At 35.5% G+C, this 23,024-nt stretch overlaps 1 protein-coding gene and 1 long non-coding RNA gene across 2 annotated transcripts in view; one reads left to right on the top strand and one right to left on the bottom strand.

Annotated features, from left to right (window-relative positions):
• NUP210 (nucleoporin 210) overlaps window positions 1-23,024 on the top strand; it is a 93,532-nt gene that overhangs the window by 61,246 nt on the left and 9,262 nt on the right. The window contains exons 19-35 of the mRNA XM_081968698.1: window positions 760-864; window positions 1,543-1,644; window positions 3,417-3,545; window positions 5,219-5,346; window positions 5,877-6,012; window positions 6,769-6,831; window positions 8,293-8,472; window positions 10,111-10,191; window positions 10,728-10,859; window positions 11,306-11,464; window positions 14,578-14,663; window positions 15,898-16,072; window positions 16,958-17,133; window positions 18,009-18,223; window positions 19,781-19,917; window positions 21,569-21,686; window positions 22,788-22,934. Of these exons, the coding sequence (XP_081824824.1) occupies window positions 760-864; window positions 1,543-1,644; window positions 3,417-3,545; window positions 5,219-5,346; window positions 5,877-6,012; window positions 6,769-6,831; window positions 8,293-8,472; window positions 10,111-10,191; window positions 10,728-10,859; window positions 11,306-11,464; window positions 14,578-14,663; window positions 15,898-16,072; window positions 16,958-17,133; window positions 18,009-18,223; window positions 19,781-19,917; window positions 21,569-21,686; window positions 22,788-22,934 (2,269 nt within the window). The remainder of the gene's footprint in view (window positions 1-759; window positions 865-1,542; window positions 1,645-3,416; window positions 3,546-5,218; window positions 5,347-5,876; window positions 6,013-6,768; window positions 6,832-8,292; window positions 8,473-10,110; window positions 10,192-10,727; window positions 10,860-11,305; window positions 11,465-14,577; window positions 14,664-15,897; window positions 16,073-16,957; window positions 17,134-18,008; window positions 18,224-19,780; window positions 19,918-21,568; window positions 21,687-22,787; window positions 22,935-23,024) is intronic.
• Window positions 18,237-23,024, bottom strand: part of LOC309400386 — a 78,211-nt gene continuing 73,423 nt past the window's right edge. The window contains exons 4-5 of the long non-coding RNA XR_014176649.1: window positions 20,380-20,482; window positions 18,237-19,891 (exon numbers count right to left, since the gene is read on the bottom strand). This is a non-coding gene — a long non-coding RNA (uncharacterized lncRNA). The remainder of the gene's footprint in view (window positions 19,892-20,379; window positions 20,483-23,024) is intronic.

Raw genomic sequence — 23,024 nt, 5'->3', positions numbered from 1 at the left:
CATATAGTTTCTCTGTTATTTGTATTTTTGTGGAATGGAGCTGTTATATGTTTACACAAACACACAAAGAGTAGATGTTTAAGTATTTCCAAGGTCAAAATTTATATTTAATCTACAATAATTCATCGAAATGCAGATGATTGTTAGTTTACTTTAGTAGGAAATAATTATAATGGTACTTAGAGAAATTATTTTTTTTAAATAATAATTTATAAATTGATATGCTGCCTGTCTCCCCTATCACTGAAATCAAATACTGAAAACATCAAATTGTTGATGAATGCAGCTTGTATTGATAATAAACTGATGGTTGGGATTATTCTGGGCAGCATATCGAAATACATTGGCATTCATAAATATAAATATACAAATGCATGTTTTGTGAAAATAAAGGTCTGGGAATGCTGAACTTCTTACTAGTATCACACATTCTAGAATCTACTTTTTTCAGAATGGTTCCTTTTATTATTTTTTTAATTTGTTAATTATATCTTGCCTTTTGTCCAGGATTCAGGCTGATATCCAAAGCCCTTCCTCCTATTTTTCCCTCAGCAAAAATATGTGAGATAGATTGGTTTAAGGGAGAGTTACTGGTACAGAGTTATTCAGTGGGCTTCTATAGTTGAGGGTGGACATGAATACAAGTCTCCCTAGTTCTAGTCAACGGTACCATTCTAGCTTACTTTTCTAAATCATTTTTCCATATTGTTATCATCTTCAATATCTATTTTGCTTTGTTTTCTTGCTTCCTCTTTACAGTATGAAGCTCTTTTACCTGTAAATGCAGGTATTGAACTAATACTTGTGAAAGATGTTAACATGAGTCCTAAAGAAGTGACTATTTATAATCATCAGGCAGTTAAGGTAGGTCTGTGTATTTGTATCGGTATGTGTGTACCTATCCCAAAAATAAACCCCAGCATGTTTTAAGCATCTGCCTAATATAAGCCCTACCCCCAAAATCAGCCCTACTTAAGAGTCTATGCAGCGGCCCATTTCGTCTGGAAGCCGTGAGGTGGGGTAGTGGAACTGCCCCACACACCACACATCAGCTTACCTCAGGGCCTCCGCAGCCAGGCCATTCACCTGCCTTGTGGCATCAGCACTGGCAGCCATATCCAGCAGGAGCACACATGGCTCCTGGCCCACTTCTTCTGTTTGCTCACGGCCGCAACAGAGCAGGAGGCTGAATAGTATGATGGAGCTGTGGCTGTAAGGTGAAGCAGGTGTTGGGACATGGATGGCCTTGACAAGGGGACCCTATGGTAAGCTAGTGCATGCACATGGAGCAGCTCCAAATTCCCCTGCCTCACGGCAGTGGCACTGGTTTACCACGCAGCCTGCTGCCCTGCCACAAGCAAGCAGAAGAATTGGGCCTCTCATACATTGGGGGGGGGGGGGCAGGAAGACACACCCTGAAAATAAGCCCTAGTGTTTATTTTGGGGCCCAAAATAAAATAAGACCCAGTCCTATTTTCTGAGAAACATGAATAATAATTGATATCTCAGTGTGAATTTTCTAAAATGTGCTTTTTTTCACAGGCCGAACTGATTATTAATGGGGGATCTGGATATTTTTTTATTAATACCAGTGTTGTTGACATTGTTAAAATAGTATATGAAGAAGGTAAAGACATTGCTCTGGTAAGTATTTATAATGCAAATAATTTATTTCTTCTTTTGAGAAAAAAAAGCCATTGAAAATCCTCTGGTTTTTGTAAAGAGTTTCAGGAGAACTTTAAATCAAGTGATCTTAGAAATACAAAGACTTATAGAAATCATGGAATAAGAGTCCGCTGTTTATGACAGGATAGTAAGAAGTAAGTCTGTTCTGCCTTGTTCCAAAAAGCTCTATGAAAAACATTCTTAAAGGAGCTATGGTGGTGCAGTGGTTAGAATGCAGTATTGCAGGGCAGTAGTTTGATCCTGACAAGTTCCTGACAAGTCTTTTATCCTTCTCAAGGTTGGTAAAATGGTGGCCCAGATTGTTGGAGTTAATATGCTGACTCTGTAAATTGTTTAGAGAGGGCTGTAAAGCACTATGGAACAGTATAGAAGTCTAAGTGCTATTGCTATTGCTAAAGTAACAGGCTACTTCTAGTTGGTACCAGGCTAGAAAATAGGACATTTTAAATTTTAGTCCTGCCTAGGGCATGAAGCCAGCTATGTAACTTTGGGCCAGTCACACAATCTTAGCCCTAGAATGAAGGGAATGGCAAACCACCTTCCAAAATGTTGCCAAGAAAATTGTATGGCCTTATGCCAGCAATTGCCAGTCAAGACCTGACTTGAAAGCACGCACACGGACACCCAAAATATCCATTGGGAGTGAATGGGGACAGTTTCTTAATGGTCTGATGGGCCTTCACTATATTCTCTATAGTGCTCAAGCTACACTTATATTCAGCGCAGTAAAATTCTGTCTTGAGTGTGACTATTTTCATATTGAGTAAACACCAATTAATTAACTAACAATTTACCATTCATTCTGACATTCATCAGATTAATTTCTGTCCTTTCATGTTTTTCTCTCCTTGTTTATATAACTTGCTTTACAAATGTGGATGAGTGTGGGAGTTTTAAATTTGAAGACAGAGAACAGCCTTGTCCCTACTGATGTGAACAGCTCTAGGAGATAATATATTTTGCAGCATGAAATAGAAATATTGTAAAGCTAAATCAATTGATAAATCTCATTGCTTTGTATGGCATTTGAAGTTTCCTGAGTCTAGGTAATGAAATTAGACTAAACCCTTTACAAAGTGTCAGACTTTCATAGGCTATCTGCTTTAGATGGTTTAAAAAATGTGTGAGCTCAAATATAGTGACAGTCAAAGCTAAAAGAAATGGGTTGAAGACATTACAGAAAATTGTAATACCTTGTGAGATATGACAAAAAGCCATTGTGATTAAAAGTTTTCACTGAAATGTGAAATTGTTGTTCAGGAACATAAACTGCCATCAATTTAGGTGGTGTCATTAAGAATAAAATACTCAGCAGTACAGATGCTTTCTTTCTTTTTTCCTTAAATTCAGTCTCTATACTCTCTTTTAAGGGCTTATTTATCCTTTCTCTCTAAGATTTGTGTTTTGTTTTTTTCTTCCTGTTTCCAAAGAAGGAATACAAGACTGGAGGCTAATAGTTGCATTAGAGGCACCTCAATGCAGTTGTTACCTGCAGGCATTTCTAATGTCTCAATGAAATTAGATTCCTCGAATATATTTTAAAAGTTCATTTGGAAAGAACATCTCCTTCTGTGGAAAAAAATGCCCTCCTTAATCTTAACTACACAATTTTCTTTTGTCACTGTTATTTACCATTTGTTATTTCCTTAAAAGCACAATAGCTTTAAATAAAGAATAGTCACAATAACTAATTAAGAACATTTGATTCCATTTTCTTTTCCTTATTTTAGATATATCCCTTATATCCAGGGTCAGTATCTGTAATGATACATGACTTGTGCCTTGCATCTTCCACCATTGCTAAAACTGACGTATATGTTTCTAATATACAAGAAGTATATGTTGGAATTGTTGATAAGGTTAGTATTCAGTTCTAAATGAATGGTTTGTTACACTGTTTACTGTGGCAATAAAATATTCTATTCAAAGATTCTTCAAGATTAATTCATTATAGGCAAGTAGTTGGAGTTTCATTTATGATTTATTTTGCTCCAAGGAATTTATTTAAGAGAACCGATAGAAGAGGATATTTGTAGCTCAAAGTTGAACTGTGGGGTCCTTGGTGCTCTCTAAGCTTGGTTGTTTTCCTGTAGACATTTCATTACCAGCTTATGATGTTATCTAGTTTGGTAATGAAAGTTGGCAAGAAAACAACAACCAAGCTCAGCAGAGAGCACTCTGAATACTTCTAGACCATATTCTGTTCTACTGATAAGCAACCAAGACTAAAATATGTAATAGATCTATACTTAATTAGGTGTGTGTGTGTGTGTGTGTGTGTGTGTTTGTGTGTGTTGCAAATGAAAGCACTGTTGGCTTTTTTCTCCACAACTAAGTCAGAATCTCATAAATGTTGGCAAGTCATATTGTTTGAACATGGGAATAAGAAGCTCATGCAACTTGAGCAGTTTGTTTCCTATCCCACAACATAATAGCCAATTCTAACAATCTAACATATTTGGGCAGAGGGTGTTAGATATGGGTACACTTAAGCATGGGGATGAAAGTTGAAGGTCTCTTAGAAGCAGACTTAATCCATTTTTTCTCCCCTAACCTATCTCTGCAAAAACCTCTGCAAAATAACCTAAATTTTGATCATACAATTTAGAGTTCATTTAAAAAAGGGAATGGGAATGATTTTATCAAAAAGATCCCCTTCACCATTCAGTCAGGACTGAAGAGGAAAAAAGACCAATAAAGTCCACTTGCTTTTTGAAAAGGACCTTTTCTGACCTGGAGAATTGAGAATCTCCATAAATAGGCATCCCTCTACTCTTATTTCTATAAAAGAAAAGGGAAAGCTGGGGGGAACTATAATTACCAAAAATTGCCATTATGCTGCCAAATTTCAGTAATGCAATCAGAGTCGTAGGGTATGGGTTGGCAACAGCAGGCAACCAATAGGCTTTGTCTTAACATAAGCAGTCTATTTGATAAGTCTACGGTAACAACTAAATGCAGTTCAGAAGTTCAATTAGCATGTACAGCTAGTTTGGTCTAGTGGTTACCAGACTACAAACCAAGAGACTAGTAAGATCTAGTCCCACCTTAGCTATGAAAGCTAGCTGGGTGACTTTGGACCAGTCACTCCATCTCAGTTCACCTCACCTGAGGGTTGCTGCTGTGGACAAAATAGGAGAAGGAAGTTGTATTCCTATGTTCTCTGCCTTGAGTTTAAAAATAACAAAGAGATATACAGAAAATAAATAAAATAGTGCCTTTATCACATTATGGCTTGGGAGCTGCATAGCAACCTCTTTCTCAGCCTTGACTTATTCCACATCTTATTCTAGAATGGTAACGGGGGATTATACTGGCTGTGAATGGTGTAGATATAATCTAAGTACATCTAAGAAAGCTGACATAGAAGCAGGTTTGATTGCAATCTACAGTTGCTAAGAAATAGTGAAAGCACTTTGATTGCAGTCATGCTGTACTAGTAGACTGATTGTGGTGCACAATATTTTAAGCTACAGATAAGCAGAATGTATTGTTTGAATTGAATTGAAAATTCTGTAAATATCTATTGTAGGTAGAAATTGGCAAAAATGTTAAAGCCTATGTCAGAGTGCTGGATGCTTCGAAGAAATACTTTCACAGTAAAAATTTCAGATTCATGGACTTAACTCTAAAAGCAGCATCTCAGATTATTTCCTTAAAGTAAGTGCTTATGTTCATTTGTTATACTTTGTTTTAAGTACTGTAGAAATACAACAGTGGATATTTATGACTGTCACTACATTCCATGATCACATGATGATCATTTCAGTGCTTCACAGCTGGCTTCTGACAAGCCGAGTTGATAGAGAAGCTGGCAGGAAAATCACAATACACAGTCAAGCAATGTATTGCTTAAGAATCGCACAGTAATTTGCTTAACCACAATGGAACTGAGGTCCTAAGTCCATCGCAGTCACATGATGTCTCACTTAATAACACAGTTGCAAGTCCAAACTGTGGTTATTAAGCAAGGGCTTCCTATATATTTTTGGTTATCTTTTCCCATGTCTTACATTATTTCATATAGCTCAACGCATAGTCTTATTGATATTTCTCACTATGTTATCAGCTCATCATTGCAAATGTATACAACTGAAAATTCTGCATTAGAGTCAATTGAGGCCATTGCTCTTTAGTGCTTCTAAAGGCACATTCAGATGTCTACTAATTCATACATTTTATTATTGCAGAGCCCTTGGTGAAACTCCTGATGAATACACAGCAGTTTTTCTTGTGCAAGGCATGGCCATAGGTCAAACCAGTGTTGCAGGAGTTGTCACTGACAGATATGGTGAAAAGATCTATTCAGTTCCACAGCAGATTGAAGTAAATATATTCACTGTTAGCTATGCATGCTTTTAGGGTGACTTTTTATAATCATGCTTCTCAGCCAGGAAAGCTCATCACTCAAAATGATTTTAAAAACTGAAAGCAAAATTATTTTAATGGACAAATATCAGTATCATTAGGAAGAAATCTGGATGTGGTAATGCTCTGCACTTAGCTTGTTAAATAAGGAAAGAGGTTACTAATCATGTTAGTAAGTATCAGAGCCTGAATGATTCTTTTGCTTTCTTTGCACTTATCCAAACAAAGGAGGGCATGAGACTAAATGTTAGGCAGTGATGAGGCTGGAGAGGACAAGCAGAAAGTAGGGGGAAATGCACTTGAGATAATAGTGCAAAAGGAAGCTGGGGATTAATAAGATAAATGCCATGAAAATGTTCTAGTTCCAAAGTTATTGTAATAGAATAAGGGTAATTGCTAGATAATAAAATAATTTTAAAATGAAAGAAAAGATGACAACAAGGAGTGGAATTGGCAGAACACATTCACAATCAAGCGGGGGAGGGGGGATACTAAAATGCTTTTCAAGGAAAATTTAAGAGAAAAATAATATAAGGCAGAAGATGGGAATGGCAATCTGCTTTGAGGCAGAAGTTTAAAAGGACAAAATAAAGCCACAAAATAAAGAAAAATTGAAAAGAAACGTGGAGCAAGAAGGTACTAAAATCATTATATTGTTCCAAATAATTGAATTTTAACTTTATAATTAAAAATAAATTCTTGTTCTACTTCTAGGTATTTCCTCCTTTTAAATTGATACCAAAAAAAGTCACTTTACTCATAGGTGCAGTGATACAAGTAAGTTGTTTTTAAATTATTATGCTGAACTAATTATTTCCTAAAAGGGACATTAGTGTAGCATGAATAGAAAGTAATCTTAACCTTATTCCTCAATGTGTAGTTTTCCATCAATTAGCGTAACAACTTTACCCAATTTGGTAATTTCCAAATGCTTGGCTACTATAACTTCCAGAATTCTTAAACTGAATGTTTAGTAGAGAGCAATTTCTTGATGAGGATGACTAGAAGGCAATGTTAGAACTAAAAAAAATCATCATTTTCAGACTTTTAGCTGGCTTATCCTCAGAGTCAGCACACATCAAACTTTAAAAAATGAAGAAAACATTTTTCATTCATTCCAATAACTATTCAATAATTATAGGGAGCCCTCGCTTATCTACCACTAGTTCAGCAACTGTTGGAAGTTAGGGTAGCACTGAAAAAGGAGACTTATGACCAGTCCTCAAAGTTGTGGCTATCACAGTGCTCCAGCAGTCACATGATCACTATTCAGAGACTTGGCAATCAGCACGTATTTACAATAGTTGTAGCATCATATGATTGCCCTTTGTGACCTTCAGACCGAGCTTCTGAAAAGTCAGCGGGGAAGCCAGCAGTAAGTCACAAGTCACGTGTGATTTCACACTAACGATGGAGGGTGACTCACTCAAATGAAAGTTGGTGTAGTCATGTGGCATTTCAGTTTACAATCAGCTCGGTTAGCCACAGAGTTGCTGGTCCCAATTGAAATTGTTGGGGACTATCTGTAAATTGGAATGTTGCAAAGAAAGAAAAGTCATAAGAGAAAGCTAACAAATAATTTTGATCTTGAAAGCATTTATCCAGGTAAATAAAAGAAAAATACAAGCATCTTATAGTCATCCTCAACTTTCCAGTGCATCACATAAAAGTCTACTTGCTATACACATGCATTATCCCACACATGTCCAAGACCTTGGTAACTTTGAATGTGTATGGGAGGGGGGAGGACCTGGAGCCTAGAAACCATACAGTTGGGCAAGGGTGAATTATATGCTTAATAATCTGCATTTTCCTCTTCTATCCTCCTTAAAGAACAATGTAATGACAAAGAGCTTTGTATCACAAGCAACAGGGGTGGGATTCTACTGGTTTGAACCGGTAACTCCAAAAATCAGCTGGGAGCACCAAGTGGGCCTACCCCTGCACTTTACCTTCCTTTATCTTCTCAGTTGAGTTGTGTGGCAGAGTAGATTGCCGTGCCTCAGCTGTTTTCTTTCCGAAGCAGTAATCCGGAAAGTAAGTGTTGTCTAAACTGCGTGAAGTGCACACTCAGCGAACCAGTTATTAAACTGGTAGGATCCCACCCCGACTAGCAACCTCAGTTTGCATCTGTTGTATTATTAGAATATAAGTACCGGTTACTAGATTTTATTCAATCTATAAATCGAGAACAAATGAGAAAGTAATTCTTATTTTTTTAAAAATAACTAATCACAGATTACTTCTGAAGGAGGACCGCAGCCTCAGTTCAACATAATCTTTTCCATCCACGATCCCAGCATTGCTTCCGTAAACAACAGTGGCTTTATTACTGGCAAAGCAGTGGGCAACAGTACCATACTGGGAATGGTTCAAGCAGTTCACACAGAAGCTGGCAAGGTTGTGGTTGCATCCCAGGTAACATCTTGATACATGCATATATAATATCTCTGAGCTGAAGTGTAGGCTTATGAAAAGTTTTTTAAGCATCTCTTATCATTTTAAAAGGAAGAATGGATTCCAGTTAATATTTGGTAGATGTGCCATATGTAGGCTATTTTCAAATACAGTACTTAATTAGTGGGACACCATGAGCTCAGAGACATGGGACTGGTGGATGCATCACTATGTTCAAAGCCTTAGTGCCAATCAGAGGAAAAGGTAGACATGATCAATTCAAAAACGTGCTTTTTAATCTGGGCCGGATCCCTATCCAGATTTGATATTAAGCAATATTAACTCTTAAAATGACAGTTTAGGATAAGGTTGCTTAAGCAAATCTTTTCATGGATTAATGGATGGCAGTGCTGGCCATATCTTCAAGATTTGGTTGTATCTATCATTTATTCAATATTGGTATCATTTTGAATGGTCACTGAAGGAATCGTTATTAAGCGAGGACTACCAGCACTGTATATCAGTTAGTGCTGGGTTTTACTTATGCAGTCTGTTTTATGTTAGACAACATATTATTTGTTTTACCAGTTTCACTTGTGACTTTTTATGCTAAATCACTAAAGTATAAAACCATAATAAATTGTACCAAACCAGTATATATGTTCCAGGAGCATGGACAAGAGGCACTCTTATTTTTATTTGATTTTTCCTTTTTCCTCTTTTTTAATAACTTTGTAATTTTTCTGAGAACTTTGATTATTGGCATATAGCACTATTATTAGCAGTATGATAAATGAGTAATTCTCATAGATTTTATGTTTTCACAATGCAGCATTAACCATGTGCAACGATTGTGTACAATAATGTACACATTTTAAAAAAGCCTAAATATTTCTTTATCATCATTGCTGCTAAATACAAATAGAAAACTCTAAACAAGCCTGTATTCATGAAACTCTTACCCAGTTTTAAATATACTTTTCAAATAAATCCTCTTTATGTATTGCTTTGCTTGGCTAGATTTTGATGAGCAAAGATTTCACATGCTCACATGGCTTTGATCTGTCACTGAGTTTTTATAGTGTCCTGATTTATATATCACATCTGAAATTTGATCCATTATGTGTTGTATCTCACTTAGGCTTTAAGTCTTTTACTGTTTTTCTAATTCAATGCAGAAATGAGCTATAAAAATTAAAAGTTAGACTGAAACGGCTAATCAAATTTCATCCTTTAGATTAACAATACAAGGTGCTTTTACTTTAATTTCAGAAAGAAACTTATAATTCCCAAGATCCCAGAGGAAAAAAAATGGCATTTACCTATATCAGGCATAGAATAGCTTAGAATAAATTATTTGATTCTCATGGTTGTTCTCTTCATTTTTTTGTGTTATATAATTTGTGTTTATTATTTTTTAAGTTATTGGTTAGTCAGTTGGTTGAATTGAGCCAGTTTCACTTTTTGTAATTTTGAATTTTTGTAGGTCATCTTGTGTGCCATATATTGATACTGTAAAGCTAGCTGGCTTTGAATAAATAATTATTGGTGTTTCTAATGTTTAGATTCAGAGGGTAAATGGCAACAAATGTGAATGAAAATGCAGACAAACAGCACAATTAATTGAATCAGTATAATGCTTTTTGATGTTCCCTTTAGGATAAAGTTGAAGTTGAGGTAATTCAGCTTGAAGCTGTCAGAATCCATGCTCCTATTACTCGAATGAAAACTGGAACTCAGGTAAATCAAAGTCAAACATTTCTTCTGTGGCTGCTTCTGTTGCAATAGTCAAATATGATTGACCTTCAGTGTAGCACTTTAATACTCATCTAATTTTAACCTTTTCCTTTTTTTAAAAAAAGTCATATCTCTTGAAAAGGAGAAAAATTTTCCTTAAGTTAAAAGGGTAAAGTTCCCCTCACACATATGTGCTAGTCATTCCCGACTCTAAGGGGCAGTGCTCATTTTTATTTAAAGCCAAAGAGCCAGCACTGTCCGAAGATGTCTCCATGGTCATGTGGCCGGCATGACTAAATGCCGAAGGCGCGTGGAACGCTGTTACCTTCCCACCAAAGGTGGTTCCTATTTTTCTACTTGTATTTTTGCATGCTTTCGGACTGCTAGGTTGGCAGAAGCTGGGACAAGTAACAGGAGCTTACTCCATTACGCGGCGCTAAGGATTCAAACCTTGCCGATCTTTCTGATTGACAAGCTCAGTGTCTTAGCCACAGAGCCACCATGTCCCCTTCCTTAAGTTAGTCTTTCTTTTTTCCCAGATGCCGGTATACGTGATGGGCATTGCTGGCAATCAGACCCCTTTTTCATTTGGAAACGTGATGCCAGGCTTAAGGTTTTATTGGTCTGTCACTACGAGGGATATCTTGGATGTCAAGTCAAGATTCAATGAGGTAAATGCTATTTCTTTATTATGATTTAAATCTTTTACAACTTTACTGGAATTAATGTTTCATAGAGTGTGATTTGGAGGGAAATTGTCTTCTTCAGCAGTGGATATATAAAATATTGTATCTGGTTTGATATAAAACAATCTTCTCCACCTTGGCATCTCAGAGTGTTGAAACTGCCACCAACAAAACTATAACAGAAAGGAGAAATTTGTGAATAATATCTCCAGCTGTAACCCTAAGAGTTGCTGTAATAAGGATTTTCCTACATTAGCAAGAAGCTCCTTTCGATTCTGTGATTCTTATATGTGCATTCTGGGGTTTCTAATAAACCTCTTTTGTCAGCTCACAAAACATTGGAAGACTATTTTTTTTTAATAAAAAGGCAGCCTTGACATAGTGAATGGAAGTCCACCATTACCTTAATTAACATTGTTTTCCCCTTACAGGCTTCCCTTCAGCTTTCGGCGGAAAATAACTTTGCGGTGGATGTTTATGGGAAAGGGAAAGGGAAAACGGGGCTGAAGGTTGTTGTGAAAGTCCTTGATCCTTCAGCTGGGCAGTTCTCTCACATGGCAAAAGAATTGACAGATGAAATTCAAATACAGGTAACACATTGGCAGTCCTGTAGTTGAAGCATTGTTAGCTGTTTACAGAAGGCTGCTAAATCAGTATGAAAAGAGACATTTACGTGTCTGTTCCACAAATGAAGGACTGAATGGTTTCATAATTTTGCATAATCACAGAAGAAAGCATGCACATTGGTATTGCTCATCAAATCGGTACCAGTGGTCCTCGATCTACCACCACAAGTGAGCCCAAAATTTCCACGGCTAAGCAAGATGGTGGTTAAGTGAGTTTTTCCCCACTTGCGGCATTTTTTGCCACAGTAATTAAGCAAACCATTGCAGTTGTTAAGTGAAATGTGCGGTTATTAAGCTTCCCCTCAGTGACTTTGCTTGTTGGAAGCAGATTGGAAAAGTTACAAATGGTGATCGCATGACCCCAGGACAGGGCAACTCTCATAAATATACGCCTGTTGCCAAGCGCCTAAATTTTGATCACGTGACCATGGGGATGCTGCAATGGTCATATGAAAAATAGTCATAAGTCTATTGATAAGTGAATAGCCACTGAAGGAATAAGTGAATGGCCACTGAAGGAACGGCTGTAAGTCAAAGACTACCTGCATTGCCATGAAGATCTGAAACTTTTGGTTTGTTTCTTATGAGAAACTGAGAAGCATATCTAATCTAATTTCAAAAGCCAGAAGAGCTATATATCTAGTGGTAGTTAGCTGTCTTCCCTTGTCTGTCTGTCAGATTTGGGAAAATGCAGATAAAATTAAGTTTTAAAAATGCAATTTTTAAAATGGAATACTCTGCAAATTTCAAATTTTACTTCTTTTGATACTGAATTTTAGTTTCTTTTAATATAGGGGAGACACAGAGAAGAGTTTAATCATTCTGCATCAGAGCAGTGCTACAAAATTCATGTTTCAGATATTCATAGTTAATGCAATAAGATCAGCAATAACTTTCCCATTTTAAAACAAACTATCTATTGTGAGCTCTGTTAAGAAAGTAGCCAAATTATATTTAACAGAGTTACTGTAATGTAACTTCATTGATTTCACTGAATCTAATTAGAAGCAATTGTGTTTAGAATTACTCTGAAATAAATGAATGGCATTTTCTGAGAGTTAAAGAACTTGAATAATTAAAGTTGGCTATAAAGATTAAATATATTCTGAATGATTTCTATCAACTGAACAATTAGTGCACATCATCACAGCTTTGAATCATATGCATGTGAATTATCTAGATGGAATAATGTTTCCCCTGGATACATAATAATTAACAGTTCCTTGAAGCGTAGTAGTTACTTTAGGAAGGGGTGTGGAGGGGAACGAGCAGAATAGTTTCAGGTCTTAAATATCTTCAAAAGTTTAAATATAATTATTTTAAAGAATGCATTTTGCATATCAGGCAATTACCAATCCAGTTCTTATCCCAGTAAGACTTGAACAAAAAGACACCAAATAGAGAAATAAAAATTGAATGTTCTTTCTTCTAATGACAGGCAGTGGGGTAACCTGGACTTCTGGTACAGATCTTTGCCTAGTAATTACCTTTTGACATCATGACAAACCTGGAAAATAATCTTAATAAATATTAAGAAAAAATATGTTTATATATGTTGATACATATATAAAATACCAAGATTGCATCTATGGTCAGAATAACAACAGCTACAGTATGTGTCAAAAATAGATAAAAGTGAAAGAATTGCTGTATAAGCTTATATGTATATATTTGCATAGAAACACCACCATATTCAGACGCAATTATTTGCAAGCAGGATCACAACGTTAGAAGCTTTTATAAATAAGTATATCTAAATGGTTTAAATGGTACCACTTTGCATTCTGCCTAGTGGGTACACGTGGTTTGAAAATGACTTTATATATACTGTTACTTGGGATTTTAAAATAATGTCTGTAAGTCATTCTGATAGTAAGAAGCATTTTTGCAATGAATAGGGGCAATACAACTGGAATAATGTTGAGTCAGATTCAATTTAGCTATTTCCCTTCCTATTTAATCTTCCCCAAGTACTAACTATTTGGATGTTGAGGTTTCATTTTGGAGGTATACCTTGCAAAGTTCATAGTGTTGTTGATACATTCCATTGATCAAATTTGTCTTCATAAAGTAATCTGGAAGTGAAATTCCTTTAATTTACCACTTCTAGTCCAGCACTTTTCATCTGTGAAAATTCCAGAGTTGATTGCCAGGACAAAGTCCTGATATATCTGGGAAATTCTAGGTTGGTAGATAATGCTTTAACCTATTGTGCAAGACTTGAACAATAAAGACACCAAATACAGAATAAAAATTTCTAGTTTATTCCCAGAGACTCTCACAATTCCCACCAGGGAATGACATGTATCTCATTCTACTCTGCAGAGATGCACACTGTTGCCTTTCCATGCCTATGTAACATCTAAAATAAAAACCAAGAGGGATCGTTTTTATTGTGTTGAATGTTATCTCACTATTTAGCTCAAATGAAGTTTTAAGGTATGCACAATATAAGGAAACTAACAGATTCACTTAAACATTAGTATGCTTCTATATTTTCCAAGAATAATATTAAGAAGTAGGTGATATGCAAAAAAACCACATTGTTTTCTTTTCTTTGCCCAATATTTTTCTCAGACTGTTGCCAAAGATGGGGACTATGGTTTCCAGAACTGCTTGCTAATAACCCTGTGCATCATTTGAAAGAAAAAAAAAATTTTTTTTTGCTAAACTTTGTAACTTATAAAATTTGGGAAGTTAATCATGGTTTAGGAGACACTTTCCTGAAAACCTAGTATATGTATGTATGTATGTATGTATGTATGTATGTATGTATGTATGTATGTATGTATGTATATATATATATATATATATATATATATATATATATATATATATATATATATATATATATATATATATATATATATATATATATATATATATATATATATATATAATTTATTTGTCTCTTGTAACTCTGAATTAAATCTCTGCAGAGGTGTGTGTATTTATGTGTGTGTGTGTTTCATTTTAAAATAAATGCCTTAGTGCATTCCATACTTCATTACGTAAGTATTTTGAAGATAACACTAATACCTATTTATATGATAACTTATCTAATTTTTGTTTTCTAGGTATTTGAGAAACTAGTTCTTCTGGGAATAGATGTAGGGCAGATATTAATGTCAACAAACTCCTTTTTTAAAGTTCAAACAAACAGGTAAGTAAACAAACCAATCAGCTGCTGATTAGTTACAAAAGCCTCGGCATCTAGCAGCTCTGCCCAGTTCTTCCTGCCTGGAGCAAAAACAGATTGGTGCCAAAACAAAGGTGCCCAGGAATAGCCATGTCTGTGGTAGACTCAAGTTTTCTCCATCTCAGGGTTACTAGACTATTCCACCAACAAATAATCACCCACAAGCATCAGAATATCCTCTCTTGGACATAATTACATAAGAAGCATTCTGCTGGATTAGGTCCATCTAAACCGGGGGTGTCAAACTCGATTTCATTGAGGGCCACATCATCTCGGGGGGGGGGGGGAACGACTTAGGTGGGCATGGCCAGTTCAACATCACTTGTGATGGGGGCATCTGTGGTGGCCCATGCACCGAGCACTCTGCCAGAGACCACAGGCTCCCAAACTCCATTTTCGGCTGCAACAGCCTCCTGCAATCCTCTGCCAGTGAAAATAGAGCTTGGTAGGGCCGCATGCAGTGCTCCAACCTCCGTTTTTGCTGGCAGAGGCACTGCAGGCTGGTTTTGCTGTTTCCAGGGTGGCCCTGCAGGCCAGATCTAAGCACCTTGTGGGCCAGGTCCAGACCCCCGATCTTGAGTTGAGACCCTTGATTTAATAATAATATGTGAAAACAGTAATCTGTTTTCACAGGTCTCCAGGCAAACTCCCATCCTCTTGATTTCCATGTATTGATCCAATCTTTTTTGAAGTTAGAGAAGCTGGTAACCAGTATTACATCTCATTATAAAATTGCTGATTGCTCCTGGATTAACAGGGAACTTTAAAATCAAGAGGAAGAATGGCCACATTCATGGATTGGGGACAAAATAAGGCAATGTCATTAATATGTAGCAAAATAAAGAGATTTCCAGGACACATTAATATAGTGTTTAGATGGAAATGGAGAAAGACCCTCAGATAAAGTAGATTACAAGGAGACTTGGTACTGTACTGTGTGTGTTTCAAATTATGCTTGGTAAGTTTCCAAAATCTGAATCTGGTAGCACAGAAATATGTTTACTAAATGAATAAATAAATTTCAAATCCATCTTAGATTCTAAAAATGTTTTGGAGGTATATGCTGTAATAACAAGACAATGTGCTAAGAAATGGGAATGTATCTTGTAAAGTTACTCTTTGAATTCTAGCATTTGCGTTTCAGAGATCTAAAGCCTGCCTGCTTATTTGCTTATTTTTTATTTATTTAAAAATCAAGGGATGGAGCGGCTTCTCTAACTTACCGTGTACTTGATAGTCAAGACAAGGTTCCTGTGGTAGAAATTGATGAAAGTGGTTATCTTATTTCTCATTCTCACATTGGACTATCAACAATAGAAATAATTTCCCAAGAATCATTCGGAATCAACCAGACACTTGTTGTTGCTGTCAAGGTACTATGTTTCAGTTCCTTTCAATGAGAATAGAATGCTAACTTGATCAAGGCATTTTGCTATATTTAAAATTAAAATTTCCATTATTCCAGCTCAAGAAAAAAAATTGAAGCTTTGAATCACTTAAAGAGGATGAAAAAATACAGTTTTTTATTTTATTCTCTGGTATTAACTTTGCAAAATAATGTGGTAGTGATGAGCAGAGTTTAGAAAATATAATTGCATGATGTTGATTGATCGATGGATTCATTCATTCATTCATTATTTGCCATAAGATCGTGTTGACTCTTAGCAACCAAAGAGACAAATTTTTCTCCCTAATCTGGCCTTTCAGATCTTCAAACAAAGTTGACCTTTCATAAAACACTTGCAACTCCCTTGACTTAGCAGTTTAGTGCAATTAATATGGATGTTATTCTCTATAGAGTTTGGGGAAGATAACAGTAGAAGAAACTGAAGAGTCCTGGTTGAGTAACCCTCCCTAAGTGGTTAAAATATGGAAAAATGAAGCAGTTGGATAGTATCAGGCAGCTATTTCAGGCACTTGAATTTAAGTGTTATAAAAAGGCACCAAATAGTATAACTATTTGCATTGGTGATTGTTATTATCCTGCCAAAAGTTGGAAATACATATTTTGCCCTGGGTTCTAAATAAAGGATGTGCCTTTTTTCCACATCAGTCAGAAAAATTGGACTGGCTTCAATCAGCTCATATTTCTGAGAGACACAGTTAAAATCCCAAACAATGCAGTAAGATCAAAAGCATGTTTATTCGAAGGTTAGAAAGTAATCCAGATAATCATACACAATATAACGGCTTACGTGTATTTTGAGCAATGGGAAAACTGATTTCACCTTAAATTTTTTATTGAACGTGTCATGCAGGTAGCTCCTATTTCCTACCTGAGAATATCCATGAACCCAATTTTCCATACAAAAAATCATGAAACTTTACTGGCATTACCATTGGGCATCACTTTGAGTTTGACTATCCACTTCCATGACAATTATGGTGATACTTTCCACTCACAAAATTCCATGCTTCACTTTGCAGTCAACAGGTAATTCGATTAGCACTTGATTATCATAAATTACGTGAACATTACTAAAGCATTTCAGATGTGAAGATGCACAGTGAAAGAGAACATTCTTATTATCATTTATGATATCTGATGTTAGTTTGATTGTCAGGTGCTTGATATGTATCAATAGAATGGTGTATGTACTAATGTATTGCTGTTGGCCAACATCCATGATTTGGATGAAGAAAGTAGTTTACAGTAGTTTACAGTTAACATATTGATAGGGGACATGGGGTCCTACAAGATTGGTAGGTGAAAATATATACCAGACAGTGTGTTATGTTCATTGTCAGAAAGGTGCTTTTGGAATATGGGGAAATAAATGTAGCACTTGTCATTAAAATATTTAAATCAGCCACGTGTTTACCTAAGGCTACTTGTTTACCTAGGGCCACTTGTCAACCAAAAGGGCAGCTGCAGGATACCAGAAAAGCTACTGCTACTTTCAAGAGTTGTAGACAAATGTTATATTCAGACTACTGTGCACTTCAAAGCATCTTTTCAAAATTATTTACATAAGCCTGTAAGTGCATCAGCATTATGTGTTTAAAACTCATGCCAGTTTCTTTTAATAGTAATTAAAGTCATTTAGCTGGAATAAATCCCATTTGTTTTATAGTACTTTCAAGAAAAGCACATATGATCAAGTGTATCAGACATTTGTAAGTGGACCTAGACAAACAACCTGTAAGTGGCCCCAAACAAGCAATTAATACATGACTGATAATTGATCCTATATGTATATTTATACACAGTAAACATTCTGTAATAGTGTGCTGAATTTCTATATAATACATATAATAATTTATATATTTAATTTATTATTTATTTTAATAAATTGTTTTTGTCTACAGAGATGATTTTTTACAGGTTGGGAAAGGGACCACTAACAATACTTTGGTCCTTCGAACAATGAACGTTGGACTAAGTTTGCTTAAGGTTTGGGATGCAGAACACAATATTGCAGACTACGTCCCTCTTCCTGTCCAACATGCCATCTCCCCCGAGCTCATCGATATTACTGTAGGTGATGTCATATGTTTAACCTCCTCACTGGTAAACCAAGATGGTAAGATGATTTGAATAATAATTTGGCATTAATGGAGAATAAAAAAAGACTCATGGAAACTTTTTGTGTTTGCACACAAGGCACATATTCAAAATAACCATATATAATATATACAAATATATTGGAATTTAATACAATACAAATGGTGTGTGAAAGAAATAGGAAACAGCTTTTATATTTGGTATAAAATGCATCCCTTTATGAATACTAAGGATATTTTGCTGATCCTTGTTTTAAAAACCTCTGTAAAATTGATGTAAGAACTGATGCACAGATATGAAAATACGAATGAAAGCAAGACTTAGTATTGCCCAACTGGATTTCTTATTTGGAAGGTATTCTATGCCGTCATTGCTCAATCTGTATTATCGATTGTGCACTTGGAATAGCAGTGAGGGAGGATTTGGCCAACTCAGAGCTTTCCCAGAGGGAGACACAAGTAAAGAGAGAGCGTGGTCCCAAGCTAGAAGGGTTGAGATGGAAAGAGGTTCGGAGGTTCAGAGAAGACATATCCTACAATCTCTCCAGTGATATTAAATTAGAGGTTTTTAGTTTTCGTCTGGCAAAATTATGTCTATTAGATGTAAGCAAATAAAGGATTGCACGTGATTGGATCTCACAGTCTCGTCTCTGAGTCTGAAAGTATAGCAGCAGTAGCACAGACTGAGCCTAGCAGGGAGAAAGTTGGACCTTCTAAAACATGTCAGCTTATCAGAAGAAAAAATGCTTCTGTGTACAAAAATACTGCTTTCAGAAGGAAGGCTACTGTTATGAAAAAATAAAAAGACTAGGAGAGAGCATCTTGATACTTATTATAGTGTAGCCGTCTCACAAGTTCTCCATTTCCGTTAGGTTCCCAAACCTGCTGATATGGCCACATTTTAAGGGCTTTTCTGGAGTTTGGCATAAAAAGAGACAATCTTACCTCAGGGAAAATGATGTTCCAGAGGGTAGCTGCCATGAGAGAAAAGATATTTCTCCCAATATATTCTGCAAGATATAACTCATTAGTAATTGGGACCTGTTACATACTCCTTCTGCTGGACATAGGCAGACGTAATCAGAAAGAAGCAGTCCCTCAAATAAATATTAATGCCACAGTCATTACAAGCAAAGCAGTCTTTTGTTCAACGTGACAGATTTGACATGCTGGCTGAATAAAGCAATGGAGGTGTTTTTCCTAGGATGCTGGATAATTCCAGTAGGGCAGATACAGGTTTTTTATTAGGCCATAGCACAATAAGAAAGACATAGGTATGGTGCAGATGCTGAACTACTATTCTGCGAATGCTTCAACTTCACTGTGGGGAGCAGATTATCTCTATTCAAAAAGACAGATTTTTATAATGTGGTCTCTGCATTTATGAATGCTTATTCAATTTTATAAGAATATTCGTAATGCTACCACTGAATTTATAAAAGTAGAAAAATAATATATTACAAACATTTATTTTTTTATTAAAAACATGCATATACCCATGATAGATACTACTTTTGTAGAAAATAAGTCTCTTACGATTGGCAGTTGCAGCATGATTATTTTTTTACAAATTATAGGTTTAGCAGGAACATGGAGTTCTTCTTCAGACAGTATCCTTCAGATTGATTCAAAAGCCGGAGTGGCTGTAGCAAGGAACTCTGGAAGTGTTATAATATATTATGACGTATCTGGGTTGTGTAAGACATATAGGGAGGTAAGTCACTTCTGAAATTCCTCATTATTACACTTTTATTTTATTGCATATTTAGAGTTTTTATGTTATCTTGTAACTGGAATATTTATGCCAGCCGGTAAGGTGTATTATTTTATAACAGCAAATGCTTCAAAATTATTCATTATTGGCTCTTGCCAAAGAGGCTATAGCTCCTAAAATAAAAAAGAAAGAAAGAATCATTTATAATCAAAGTATTGCAATGAATACTTTGAAGAGACATCATCCTTCTTCGTTGAACCTCATGATTTCTAGAAGTCATAGATGGCAATGATTTTTGCTGCCACCATGATGACACAGCAATAAGTCAGAGGAATGGATCATTAATATTAATTTGGGACCCACCAAAAGCCAATGTGAAATCACAAATTGGATCAATCTCTGCAGAGTAAGACACAATATTCACAGATCAAACAATTCCTGACAACTCTGCAGAAAATGTACCTGGATTCATGGCATGGATCTCCAGATTTCTGCATCAGCATCTCCTAAAACATCAACCAGCAAAACATAGGTCACTTCATCTGCATAGAATGAGCCAGTGGAACTAAACAGGAGATTGAAGCAGAGATGTTATACCTCTGAATATACAGATAATATAAGAGTTGATAAGTTGAATACATGCACAGAGCACGAGATATTGGAAATTGTAAGAAATTAATGTTTATGCCAGTGGTTCTTAAACAGGGATAATTATGCCCAAGGGGGAAAACCTGGGATATCCTTGGAGTAATGCAGCAATTTGTAATTGCTTGTTTGTGAGTCAATGATCCAGTTTGGGACTGCCTTTGCTGAAATGCTTGTCTAAAAAACAGTCCGAGGGGGGAGGTGTTGGTGAGATTAATTCAAACAATATTAGAAGTAATCCAATCCAACAACAGGAAAAGAGATAATCGAGTCAAGGAGTTTAAAAACTACTAGTTTATACTATTATCCTTAGTTATTTCAACATAGCTGAAAAATGAACAGAAGTTCAACAGCATGAGTACAAATTAGAATGTTTTAAGACAGTGTTTCCCAACCTTTGGCAACTTGAAGATGTCTGGACTTCAACTCCCAGAATTCCCCAGCCAGCGAATGCTGGCTGGGGAATTCTGGGAATTGAAGTCCAGACATCTTCAAGTTGCCAAGGTTGGGAAACACTGTTTTAAGATATAAAATACAGTTAGTTTCCTGTAGTGGTTAAGGCACCAGACTAGAAACCAGGAGATTATGAGGCACAAACCAGCTGGGTGACCTTGTGCCAGAGACTCTCTCTTAGCCCTAGGCAGGAGGCAGTGGCAAGCTCCTTATGAAAGAAAACTGCAGGCATTTGTACAGGCAATCCTGTGTGTGTGAGTGTGTGTGTGTGTGTATGCACATGCACATGTGTTCTTTTTGTTGTAAATGTTTTATTTTTGTTGTAAATGTTATATGTTAAATATGACTTGTTTGACTAAAAGTTTTTTAAATGTTTAAAGTAAATAATAAGACAGCATGTTTAAATTTATATACCACTGAGATTAAAGTGAGATGCAGGCTAATTCAGAAAATACCCAAGTGGCCAGATTTTATGATCTCTAAACTCAAGAGAAAATTAGATCCGTCCAAACAATTGCCACTGAGTATTATGTGATCTTTTTTCCCCCTTTAGGTGTTAATTAACGAACCTAAAAGGATTGTGGTAACACATGTAAGTGGAATGAAAACAAATCTTCAGGATACTTCAAAAGTTATACTTCAAATTGGAGATAGAAGTAAAAATTTGAAAGGTATACTTATTAAACTTAAGCTTACATTTACAATAATGCCTAATTTTGTCTATTTTTTATTATTCTGCATAACTGCTTAGTAGCTATCCCGGGCCACAGTTTAGACATACCTGCTTGATACAGATAAAGTCTAGGGGTATATGCCCTGGCTAAATTGATATGCTCAAATTATGTTTCAATTTGTGACATAAATAATATCTTTTGTGGCATAACAAATACTGAATGATTTATAAGTACGTATATTTCAACAGCACTTTGCAGAACACTCAGCAGTTTCTGATCTATTGAATATATTTTCAGAAGAACTAATGTCCCATTACAATTCAATAATAAATGACACAATTTATCTTCTTGACAACCTCTGGAAAACACATTAATGAGACTTCCATGGAATACTCAAACTTCTTGATTACTATGTCTTTATCCAGAGTTTAAATAAAGTGAGATTACATGTCATTCAGGATGACCTATCACCTGGCAATGCTTTATACATAATTCATTTTCAACAAATATTGTTATAAAAGTTTTTTTTATTAAGTGCTTTGAACACAGGAAAGAACGCTTGTCCATTTAAGTGTTATTGCTCTAATCAATGGCACTTTTTAAAAATTCTGAAACCCCTGCAAGATATTACGTTTCTTGCTACAGCTTATTCTTGAATAGATTTTTCTTTTATAAGTTTTCAATAGTTTATTGTTGATTAGCCATTAGACATTATCAAAATGCAAAATAAAAAAAACAAGACCAATAAGATCATATATAAAAATGAAACAATTTTCTTTTTTAAAAAAAATGAAGAATGCAAATTGTATTTCTGTATCATTTATACAATTTACCCCAATTAGATGCACATATGCAGGTCTGAACTAAACCATTTTATTCAAATAAAGTACCATATAATATATATAATGTTTTAAATTCTGTCTGCACATGAAATATGTTCTTTTAATAAAAGGATACCAGTGGTATCCAGTGGGTCTCTAATGTGCAGCCTAGGATATTGATCTCTTTCTTATATATATTACATTCAAATAATATATATGTTATGCCTACTTTCTGTGGAACTGTTATTTCTCAATTCTATTATTCAATTTTTCTTAGGAGAATGTTCAAGTGCCCAAAATGAAGTAATTGAAAAAATGAAACCCCAGTCTATGATCAACTGTCAGCTTAATTTCAACAACAATGCATTTGATTTCCAAGCTTCTGAAATTGTTGCAGCTGAACCCATGTTTGATACAGCTTTAGGTAAGACAAAAGGATAGAGCTGTAGTAAGAATACAACAATGAATTCTAATGGTGGTCATTAGATTGATAATCTTATGAGAAGAAAAACTG

The sequence above is a fragment of the Natrix helvetica genome (assembly GCF_964273705.1).
Source record: "Natrix helvetica genome assembly, chromosome: 1".
Lineage (NCBI taxonomy): Eukaryota > Metazoa > Chordata > Lepidosauria > Squamata > Natricidae > Natrix > Natrix helvetica.
The sequence above is the reverse complement of the archived record's forward strand: the minus strand, read 5'-3'. Positions and strand labels throughout refer to the sequence as shown.